General features: G+C 37.7%; 1 protein-coding gene across 3 annotated transcripts in view; it reads left to right on the forward strand.

Moving 5' to 3' along the window:
- Window positions 1-12,307, forward strand: part of ACSS3 (acyl-CoA synthetase short chain family member 3) — a 74,809-nt gene that overhangs the window by 40,081 nt on the left and 22,421 nt on the right. For all 3 annotated transcript variants that reach the window (XR_014942788.1, XM_015857410.3, XM_015857411.3), the window contains exon 9: window positions 355-458. Coding sequence is in view for 2 of the 3 variants with exons in the window: in XM_015857410.3 (XP_015712896.2) it covers window positions 355-458 (104 nt within the window). In the remaining variant the exon portion in view is untranslated. The remainder of the gene's footprint in view (window positions 1-354; window positions 459-12,307) is intronic.

Consider the following 12,307-nt stretch of genomic DNA (forward strand, 5'->3'; position numbering starts at 1 on the left):
TTTTTTTGCGTATTTTGTGTTTTTGTTTTGCCTGATGGGTATCTACCTAGATTTTTATATAAAGTATTTAAATATTCCTTGCTTCCATTTACAGTTGGTTTTCACTGGCCTACCAAGATCTCTGAATTCTGAAAACAGAGCTGCTTTTACACGATGTATCAGATTGCATAAATAAGTACTGCAGGATTTTAATTGTTTTTCAGTGGGATGAAGTATACAAAGAGTAAGGGACCTCCCCTCCCCTTTTCTCTTATCAGGGACACAGACCACAAATGTTTAATTAAGTGAATTAATTTCTGTGTTTCTTTCCTGTCCAGACCAAATGAATATATTTTTCTTTACTATTATTTAAAGGTTCAGGATGATGTTTGTAGCTGGTGAGCACTGTGATGTGGACACGCTAGAATGGTCAAAAAAAGTCTTCAAGGTACCTGTCTTGGACCACTGGTGGCAAACTGGTGAGTACTTTAAACTACTGTTTGTCGAAGATGGTGATGAGATGTTTCCAACCTTGTACTTGAGTCTGCAGGTAGGTCAGCTATGCGTTCCCAGGGAGACTTAAATAGACAGGACTAACTATGAAAACAAACAACAAAAAAAGTTCTGTGCATTTAATTCAACATCAAAATGTGGAAATGTGGGGTTTATTTGGAAGTGGTCTGAAAAATGACTTCAGAATTTTTAACAACTGTAGAGAAACAAAGTTATTATTTGACTCCTGTGTTGTTATTTCAGTGTTTTTGCAGCTGTAATTTTATGTTTGTATTTGGAGGAACTTTCAGGTTTAAGGTGCTATTTTTGTTTCTTGTGGTGTTTGTTTGTTGGTTTTGTTTTGTTACATCTCGTGCAATTGAAAACAAACGAATGGAGTACTGGGATGAAGCCATTGGCTGGTCAAGAGGGATAGACTGGATGGGAGAGATGGAGGTGCTGCACTGTACTTAAGGGAGGGATTAGACTGTGCAGCCCTGTAGTAAGAGATGACATGGTATAGAGCCTCTTGGTGAGGATTAAGGTATGAATAGCAATACAAATGTTGTTGAGGGTGTCTACAATCACTCATTCAGGACAGTTACACAGATGAGCAATAAGGCAGAATAAGGCAGTAGACAATAAGGAGAAATTTCTGGATCAGTTGCTCTTGTGCTTGTGGGAGATTTCAGCTCCTCAGTCATAAACTGGGAAGATCATACTGACACAAGTAAGGCTGGAAATTCCTGAAGGATGTTGAAGATAAATTTCTGTCACGCGTATTTGGTGATCTAAATAGGAAAGGAGCACTCCTGGATCTGTTGTTTGAGAATAAGGAAGATCCTGTGGGAGAGGTGGTCATGAAATAGTTCAGTTCCAAACTTTTGGTGTAATGAGGGATAAAAGGTCAGCAGAGTTGCCTCCCTGGACTTCAAGAGTGTAGACTCAAAGTTTTTCAGGTAGCTAGCTAGCAGTGTCCACGGGGAATCTGATCCAGATGGTTTAGGGATACAAGAGAGCTGGTGGTTTTTCAAGAATCACCTTTTTAAAAGCTTAGGAGCACGCAGTCTCACTGCACTGCTAGTTGAGCAAGCAGAGCCAATGAAGAGCTTGTCTGAAAAGAGAACTCCTTCTGGAAATAGGACAGAAAGAGAAAATACATTGTATCTAGAAAATTTTTCTAGAGAAAATACATTGTATCTAGCAAGGTCAGGCTTTACAGGGAGCCTGATGACTCAAATCTCAGAAGGAATTTTCTGAAATGTTTCTAAAATATAATATAAAAAATAACAAAAGCACAGAAATAAGAATCCTAATTACTTGTAGCAGGAAAAGGTCAAGACAGTTAACCACATAACTACAGTTTATTGAGAGATAGGAAGTTTTTAAAAAGTTTTCCTAATAGCAGTATTTATTTCACAGTAAAAAATATTAAATTTTACAAGTTGCTTTCAATTATGCTCAAACTGCACCTGGGGGTACATGCTGCCATTTTATTACACCCAAGCTGAAGGCCTGAGGTATTTAAATATGTGAATATGCTTTTGACCTTTAACAATCCAGCAAATTGTTACATATTCCCAGATTTGATGGTGTTTTTTTTTTTTGATCCATCTCTTTTAAAGCAGGAGCACTGTGAAACTGTGAGAAATGTTGATGTCTTGCTGAATGCTCTAGTCTTGTCTTTGCAATTTTGTATTAGTCATTGACACTTTCAACAGAGGCTGGAGAAGAAGATGGTGGAGAAGAGGAACCAAGTTACTATTGTTTCTTGTAAGATGGAGTCATTTCTTGCTTATGACTGAAAAAAGTAGGAAAGAGATCAGCTTTGCAGAACTGAGAAGTGACAGAATCTCTTTATAGGAACAGGGACGAGTGACTGGAAATAAAAGTTTGAAATGCTGTTATAAAAAAGAGAAGATGGAATGCAAAATGTTTACTTGTTTCATCTTAATGATGTTTCTTCAAAGCTGTTGGCTCGTTTACTGTGCATTGAGATTAGAAATAGATGAGTATGGACAACAAAAATGAATGTAGTTTTCTTTGATTTTTGTCTCGGCAAGATATATGCAGTATATGAAATCATTGTGAATTGAAATAGTACCTAGAGAGGAGAGAAGGCTTTAATAGGGGACTTGAAGTAGTTAGATCAGTAAAACCTAACTGATAACATCTTCGATTTGCGTCAATATGCCTTCATCGGTAACTTTTTTTTTTTTTTTTTAATTTGAATTTTTGTGTTGCAAGTGTAGGAAGGACATCATAAAAGATGTGAAAGGTATGTCACAGGATCTACAAGTGGGATGTGAGGAAGTAAGGACTGCTAAACACTTGCTCTTTCCTTTGGAGACATGGCAGTGGGTGAAAGAACAGTACTTTCAGATCCTGTACTCATCTATACATAAGGGGAGGATAATCTTGTTTTGGATTTACACAGGTGCTTTTTGCTTATTTATATAAAATGACACTTAGCATTTAAATAGCCATTTTCATCTTCAAAGTAATTGTACAAATGCAAGCACATTAATTCTTTCAGCACACTGGAGAAGTAAATAAAATTATTTCTGACAGACATTAAATTGAGAGAGACAAGTATCTTGCCCTAAACTATTCAGGAAGCCACTGTAAATTCAGTGTTAGAAAACAATTTTTCCTGCTCAGAAATAAATTCACCTGTCATATTTACATGTTTTGTGATACTTTGAATATTTGTGAAGGGAAACAAAAGATCGTTTCAGACCTCATTATAAGTCTCTTTGTGTACTGATGTTTTAAGGAAATGATGCGGTTGCTTTGTTTCAGTATTCCAGCTGAATACATCACAAAGAACTTTGCCAAATGGAATTGAAATAACCTAAATAATGTGTGGGTAGCACCCACTGTCGTATTCTTTGGGGAGTGCTAAATACACAGTGAAAGGTGAGTTTAAGTTGCCTTGGTTTTGGATCTAGCTTTGAATTTGAGAAGAAAAAAACATACCAAAATTGAGAGAGTGAGGAGCTGTGGAAGCACGGACTGTGAAAACTTCCATTAAACTTCCCAAGCTGCTTTCATGGTAGCTATTCAGTATTTGCAGTAGAAATAAATAAGTCTTCCACATCTTTGTTTAGATTTTCAGATGTTAGCAACCTAGATTTTCATTTCATCATAATAAATTGAGGATGTGGAGAGAGTTTTTTCTTCCTATTGATATTTTCAGTCAAAAATGTTTTGATGCTCTGAGGACATACAGGAAAACTCAGGTGAAACAGAAACCTAAAAATTCAGGTATAAAATTTGAAGGGCGTAAAATCCCACTCATGAGACTCATTTCATTTTTATTTTTGGTTGCGTACTCCTTATATAATGGAAATCTAAGTTAGCATGCAGGTGTAGGAGGTTCAGGTTGGATGTTTTATGTTAGGATGCAGTTACCTCAACTGTCCTGACCATAAACTCACTAACAGGCAGAAATGTGAGAAGGTTATTTCATGGATATAAGCCGCCTTATCCAACAGGGAATGGGTGTCTGCAGTGGGGGTTATGACAGAAGTCAGTGCTTGCTGAATTATGTCTGCTGTAGTTGGGGTGTGCATGTTGTAATGAGATCTTGGGTACTCTGTCAGGAACTCCCAAAATTCTGTAGCACGATTAATTTCTTTTATCACTTCTGCGCCATCCTTGGAGACATTCAAAGCCAGGCTGGTTGTGGCTCTGGGCAGCCTGATATAGTGGTTGGTCACCCTGCATGCTGCAGGGGATTGGAACTGCATGATCACTGTAATCCTTTTCAACCCAGGCTATTCTGTTCTTGTTTCTTCTGTGTATATTCTCTCAAAAACATTCAACTGCCCTGTTGGTATTATTTTTATTAATAGATATTATTATGTAATTTCACAGGGGTAGTAGTTTTACTGGTATTTTATTAGGACTATACAAACAAAACAATTATACCATTGCATTCAGTACTTCAAAAAAAAAAAAAAAATCATAGTTAAGTATACTCACTACAATATATTTCAATGAATTACTTCCTATGTCATTTAAGGAGAAGAGTTTATTAATGTCTTCAGGCAGCATATTCTGGTCCCCTGACTTCAGTTTCCATTGCGTTGTCTTGGCAACATCGGGCAGAATCTTATTGTGAGTTTCCAGAAAGGTGGATTTTGCAGCTGATTTCTGTTAGGTAATCTCTCTAGGTTTCCACTACAGAACTCGTCTTCAGCTGTATAACCTTGTTTATCCAGACTTCATGTCCTCACATTTAACGGCTGCATTCTGCATTTCGTTTTTCAGTCATCTGTTTTGCATGAATCTTAACTATGCAGATTTGCTTTCTAGTCCATTGAGTTCCTTAACATGATGAGATTTTTTTTTACAGTAAATGGCAAAAGGAAAGCTAAATTAAAGGGCAGCTGTTTCATTTACAGCAAGAGTCCATTCTTGGATTTTTTATTTTATTTTTTTTTTCTTTAATAGCCAGAGATGCAATTGTGGAGTTATGCAGCCAGGGCATCCAAAACTCAAATGAAAGAGGTGGTGTTCGGGCTGTTGTTTTAAGGTATCGGTACCTCATTGCAGATGCAGTTTTTGCTTCTTAGAGTTGTATGTATCTTGTAGACGGGGATCATATTTTTCTTTTGATGGAAACTGGTATTCTACAGAGCAGTTGTTTGAAAAGTGGAAATTACTGTGCAGAAAGCTGTTCATCCCTGGGCTGCAGAGGCCTTTGAGTATCATGTTCTGGATGATTGAGCTTTTAACAGATGTTCATGCAGTGAAAAAGAAGAAATGCGGCTGTTCTTAATGTCTCTGTGTAGAGGTTTGCATTGTGGTGTTAAGATTATGAACACTTGTTCTATTGCAATTTAATGCAATTTCAGGAAGTGATGTGGATTTAAATTGGGATTTATTTTCTAATGAGCCAGGTAATTTGGACTGAGTTGTTTTGGGAAAGCCAACTTGTGGAAAGGACTCGGTGTTTCTCAGTGTTTCAGTAATGCTACCACTCAAACGTGGGGGGGGGGAGAGAGGAAGCAACTCCTCTACATCATGGAACATAGGAGACCAGAATCCACTTGTACATCCCAGGCTGCAAAATGGTATTGGTTTAGTGAGGGGAAGAAGTGTTGTGGTTTGGATTTAAAACAAACAAACAAATAACAAGAACAACAAAAAAACAAAGCACTTCTGTTTTTATTTATGGATCTGACTCCTGGTTGAGTGTGGTTAGGCAGTAAGCAGATGATCACAGATTGCTAGGGGCTGGAAGAACCCCCAGGGTCTTCTCCACAAAGCTCATCTCCAGCAGGTCATCTTAGTCTGTACTGATACATGTGGTTATTCCTTCACAGGTGTAAGAATACACTTGCTTTTGTTAAACCTCATCTGGTTTCTTGCTGCCCAGCTCTCCAGGCTGTCCTGACCTTGCTGAATGACAGCATGGCCTTCCAGTGTGTCAGCTACTCCTCCCAGCTTTGTATCATTGGCGTAGTTGATGAGGGTGGATGCTATCCTTTATCAGGGTCGTCGATGAAGATAGTGAACAAGACCAAACCCAGCACTGACACCTTGGGAACACTGCTAGGTGTAGATCTCCAACTAGACTGTGCCAATCATGTCAGTCAGTTCTCAAACCAACTTATCATCCACTCATCTGTCACATACTTCGTCAGCTTCATTATCAGGATGTCATGGGAGATGGTATCAAGAGCCTTGCTGAAGCCAAGGCAGATGACATCCACTGCTTTCTCTCCCCATCTACCCACGTAATGATGCCTGTAGAAGGCTACAAGGTTGGTTGAACATGATTTTCCCTTGGTGACTTTATGCTGACTACTCCTGATGACCTTCTCTTCTAATTGCTTAAAGATGGCATCTAGAGCAAGCTGTTCAATCACTTTTCCAATGACAGAGGTGAGACTGATGGGCCTGTACTTTCCCGGATGTAGTTTCCTGGATGGTATCCTTCTTTTAGAAAAACACAAGCATGCTCTTTTTTTTTTTTTTTTTTTTTTTTAAATTGCTGGGAAGCTTTTCTCTTCCTCCTGGCTGTTCTCTTGGCACTGGTCAGCACCTCTTCTTTGTGGATAGAAGTTCCATATCGAATGTACCGTTTGATCTGCAGTCTCAATTTTGTGGCCTATGTACACTGACACTTTCTAATTTAAAATAACCGGAATGTATGTATTAAGCTTTCATGTTCCCATTTTACGCCAGTTTCTCAGTGTTTATTAATCTTATTCGCTTCAAATTGTCTTTCCACATGCATCCAGGGGACGTGCATTAATATGAATGAAGCATTACATGTGTCTTTCTCCTTTCTAAAATTTTATTTATATGGTTGAGATGGTTGAAAGAACTGTAAAGCAGTCTTTAAGTTACAGATCTCATCCATGAACAATGTTTAGCATGCACTGGATAGATGAAGAAGTGGGGACACCCTTAGAAGATATGTTAAGTGAGAGTAGTGCAGTCTCAAGTGCCTGAAAGCCACCAGCTGTGACGACAGCACCTCCGGTTTGTATGTGAGTGAAGATGTTACAGGTTGCTGATCATTCTTGTTGCATGGCAACTGCTTTTTTTTTTGTTGCTCAGGGAATAAAGCCCTCATTAGTGTACAGTAGATGATTATTTATTTTTTCTCTGATGATTTGAGGAGTGCTAGAAGTAAGCTGCATGAATCCTGTGCATTTTGTGAGATCTAAGGCTGCCCATTGAAGGCAGGGAGAGGAGTTTTTTACACGTTAAACCCTGATACAGAAAAAATAGCTTTGATTTTCACAGTGGTGATTTTATCTGACTCCTCCGTCTTGGCAGTATTACTATGCATACAATATATTAAGATTTCCCAGAATGATTAAACAGGAAACGGTTAGCACTGAGATGTGTAATTACTTTTTATAATCTCCATGTATCTCTTAGTATTTCATCGTGTTATCAGTTACGATATTGCATTAGGAAGAAAATAAAAATCTGAAATTCATTTTTAATCTGAAAGTATATTATATTTCATCGCATTTCCTGACATTTTTAGATATGCTATCTGACATCTTCAAAACAAGACCAAAAACCCTGTCATTTTGCTATCGGCAAATTATAAAATGTACATTACAAATTACCGTTTTGAGGCAAGGGAGCCTGATGTGTTTACAGAATGAATGCATAAATTTCTGGTGCTTTGTAACTAGCCTGCCAGTTCTCAGTAACTAAAGTTATTTCCTCCTTTGGAAGACTTTAGTAATTTTCACGATCCACCAACCTTTAAGTTAGCTAATTAGTGTATGTAGCTGACTGTTCCAGACATTTTGTTTGGATGTGCTTTGAAATCATTAGAAGACTTTTATACGTGTACAATACCCCACACATCATGGTGTGATGTGTTCTGTATTTGGATAGAATTGTGAGAGGAAACCTTGAGGGAGTTCTACTGTTTTGGAGGTTTGATTTTGTATTTAAATGAATAGATTGGATATGACAATGGAATTGCCATACAAGAAATATTTGGCCTTCACAAGTGTAATATATATTCATGATAATAGATTCATTATGCCCACAAGTGCTTTGAAGCATTTAGAAAATACTGGAAAATTTGCTTGTTTTTCATCTGACTTTTGAAATTCTAAAAATAAGCCTGTAAAGTTGGGCACTTCAGGCACTTCAGAAGATAATTATAAACAAAATGGAAGGTTTTTATTTTGAGAAACAGTCTTCACATTTCCAAAAAGCTTTAATTTTCTTCTGCTTCTGTACATTTGCAAGAAATGAGGGAAGTATTCTCATTCTGGCTCACTGCACTCAGCTATTGTTGTCCAGGTGTAATGATGCCTCCACAGTTAATACTAATGTGATAATTCCCAGATTGTGGAAACAAGCTTGAAGCTGTCATTCTCAGCACTGCATATGTGCCTACTAATATGGGAATGCCTCTTTGTTCATTTAAAAATATTTTTTAATCAGTGCAAAATGGAATATAATACTATATTCACTTATAAAGGTTGGAAATTGCCTCCCAGCTGAGGTGGGAGGCATCCATCAACGCAAATGCAGGTTGCAGTCGGATATGGAGTGAAACAAAACAGATAACTACCTACATGAACTTTGGGAAAGCTAATTGTTGCTAAAGCTTTGCTCCAGAGAAATGGCCCACTTAGAGAAAGCACTTAAATGAGTACCTGTGTTGCATTTGACATTTCAAATGTGAAGCTAAGTCCTAAGCTACAGATTAGACTAAATGTAGATTGTGGGGGAGATGGTAGTTATGATCCTGTTCCTGTTCTAAATTGAACATGCTGGAAGAAATTGCTTGGTTCTGTGTAGCTGTGTCTGTGGTATAATGAATGGTAAGTGCAATCTCTGGCAATGTTTGCATCCTTTCTTTTAGACCAGGCCTAGCATGTGTGTGGCTGCACAGAGGGCAGTGTTGGGCAGGAACTATCCTAAGCATCAGGTCATCCAGTTCCATATGAAAGCAATTTGTGCTGGAAAAAAGAAAGGTGGGAACGTAGGGACAAGATAGAGAACGATAACAAGAGTATTTTTCATTGATCTGCACCGATGCGTATTTAAATCAGCTCAAGTCAACTCTGCAACTGATTGCCCAGTTGTGCATTTTAATTGCAAAGTCAGCCTTCTTCATGTGTTGGATAATTAAAATGAATATGAATATGACTGTCACAGTGTCTCTTTTCTCTTTTGTGTTTGCTGCCTTTCAGGGAGTAATCTTCTATAGTGTCTGTAGAGTATGGCTGTGCTGTTGATTAAGCATCCTTGATGTTACTTAACAATAAGGAATAAAAAGAATAAAGAAAACTTCAAATGGAAGTGAATAGCGAACAGCAACTTGCCGTAACCAGAAAAAAATGCAAATTTTTATACCAGGCACTAGTTTTACTGTGCAAATTTGTACTGGACTGTCTGCTTAATTAGCAGATCTTCCAGTTTTCTTTCTTCCAGTTGCTTTTGTAGAAATGGGCTCATTTCCTATTTGTGCCTTTTTTTCCATGGAACTTTCTGATATTTTATACATGACAGTTTCAGTAGAGAAAGTAAAAATTAAGCAGAGTTTTTAGAGTTCTACATACAGATCAACACTGTGGACTGACATAACTTGGATTTAATTTTATGAGTTAAGAAGCACAATTTTTTTTCCTCAAGGGTTGCAGTTAACTTCCGGAAGTGTTACCCTCTGTTTTGTAGAGTAATAGTGGGATAATCAGACATGTTTTTCAGCCATCCCACCACAAGGTAACAAAGTGTCCATTCTGATCAGCCAAATGAATGTAATCTAAATGGCCAGCAACCTGATGGAAAGATCATGCTTTCAGTATGGCTGTGTCTCTTAAGTTAGAGCAAGGTAGTCCTAGCTCTAACTTTTCCTTTCCACTTGTTTTATTGCTTATGTACTTCACCCTAGCTTTTCTCATTCTTGTAAGACATTGAAAAACTCCCTATGGAAAAGGATAACTTTTGAATTCTTTATTTTACATCTAACTCAACCTGTGTACCTCACCTAAAATACAATATTTCCTGTGCATTTTGATTTTAGGATAGATCTCTACTACTCACAATATTTTGACATTCTGTATGTAGCTGATATGTATTGCATTGATTCTGTATGCATTTAATTCACAAGGAATAAGTTAAGAATACAGTCAGATGGAGGAGAAATAAATTATAATTTCTATCACAGTTCAGGAATTTATCTGCTGCATCCATCATACTCCTCCAAATACAGGTTGAAATTAAATGTAAAATGATGCACAACTGAGTCTTTAAGCTTCAGTAGCAGTCAGCAAAGACTTTCACAGTTTAAGATGATAGATCACTGTCTTTAGCCTAACCTTGTTGTGCATAATATGTGAACGGAATTTAAGTTCATGCTTTATTTCTGACACTTGGTAAAACTGAATCAGGGAATCCTTAAGAATCTACAGTTCTCCAGATTCTTCAGTTACTGTTGATTTCTTTGTGGCTTCTCTTGTTTCTCTGTTAGAGTTTGCTGTAGTACCCATCTAAAGACTTTGGAAACAGGATTAGGATTTCTGTAAATACAAACTCCATCTTTAAATTTTATTTTATTTCATGATAGGGCAACACAAAATGAGGAGAGAGTAGGTAAAAGTAATCTGGTATTTCATGATATAATTATCAGACATCTGAAAACGTAATTTTCACTAGTTGTTACTGTTAGAAGGTGGTAAAGATGATTGCCTATCAGTGTACATGGACGATATGGGTGCATCTGTCCTATGTACGTTTTTGGCAGTCTTAACAGCTGACAGCCCAACATCACATCACACTTGACTGGGATCTTCCAACCTGTGAACATTTTCACCATGTTTTGTTCTGGGATGAGAGTAACCAAAGTTTTAATGTTGATGACTAACCAGGATCAGATTATTTGTAGTTAAATGCCCCCACACCTGTTGTTCTTGGTATATATGTGCATGAGCACTTCACCATGTCTCAAACACTGACCTGAAGCTCTGCAGGGAATGTATCTCTTCTAGGGAAGAAATGAAGAAAACCTGTTGAGAGTTGATGTCGTTGAGTCCCTTCAGCAGGGACTTGGCTATACTGTACAAAGAGTATGTGAAATTATGTTTGAAGAGCAGTAAACATAAGATTGAAGTGGTGTTTAGGCTACAAGCACTGCAGCATGGCTATCTAGAGTCTGTGATGTCTTAACCATGCTTAATTACAAGTTGTGATTGAAGCCACTTACTGCTATTGAGTTGCAGACATGGAATGTTGTTGAGATTTTACTGATGATGAATAACCTGGGATACTGATATTTTTGCACAATTTGATGCTGAAGGATGAAGAACTTAAAAACTTATATGAGTATTTGATGATCTGCCCCTCTCCAGTACATATTTTTGTGATGCATTAGGTTTGGTTTTATTATATGGAAACAGTATGGTATGCTGTGATATAGATTTTGAATGCTAACATCTGTCTGGTATTGTGGTTTTCTGTCAGGGAAAGCCCAGCAGTAGTCACCGTGCTGGGAGTGCATGTTCCTGTTATTGAATTCTTCATTCTACCTTTTCTGGCATAACTAAAATGACCACTGTGTGCAGGGAGCATGTGCAGAGTGCTTTCAGAGCTGCTTTCTTGCTGTGTGGATGGATTTGTTCATGAGTACTACCTAACCTTTCTCCCTTCCACAAACCTGTATCTCTGTTTTATCTGTGTAGCCTTCGGCTTTTATAATTCCCTTAATACTTCTTGACCAAGATTACAAATTTGCTAGGAGAATGGCAGGAATGGCTGAAAACAGCCCTGCTGCAGTAAGAATTTAGTTCATTACATGTATTGTGTTTGTTTATGTGTTAATGTTTGGCAGTTGCTCCTTTTTTCTTTTGTCTCCTGCTCCATATGAGCTCCTCACCTCTTCTGCATGCTTCATCATCTTTCTCTTGCAACCTAACAAACCAAAACCAGGTAGCCTTACGTTAGTCACTTAGTGTAGCCCAAACTCAAATATAAATATCAGAATGCAGTGCATTTTCCCTAAAATTTTGTCCTTCAGGGAATAAAGTATTTCAGGAGTGTGACAGTATATAGTGTTCAGGAACATGAGACACAGTTTAGGAATTGTAATGTATCAGCACTGTAGGCTGTACAGGACAATTTTCACCTTGAATGTTGTGTTATTTTGAAACACTGTTTTGTTTGAACTTGAATGTGCACTGCAAATGAGCGAGACAGTTTTGGGAACAGAACTTAATAGGTGTAGCTCTGAATAACCTGACAGAGCTTGGCTTCTTCAAAGCAGGCATGGGGAAGACAGAGCCATTCTTATGCAAGAAGTCAGGTGTACCCATACAAACTTCCCATAGTGCTTGTAAGC

This window comes from Coturnix japonica, chromosome 1 (assembly GCF_054131305.1).
Source record: "Coturnix japonica strain WE chromosome 1, WE-NBRP24, whole genome shotgun sequence".
NCBI classification, from domain to species: Eukaryota; Metazoa; Chordata; class Aves; order Galliformes; family Phasianidae; genus Coturnix; species Coturnix japonica.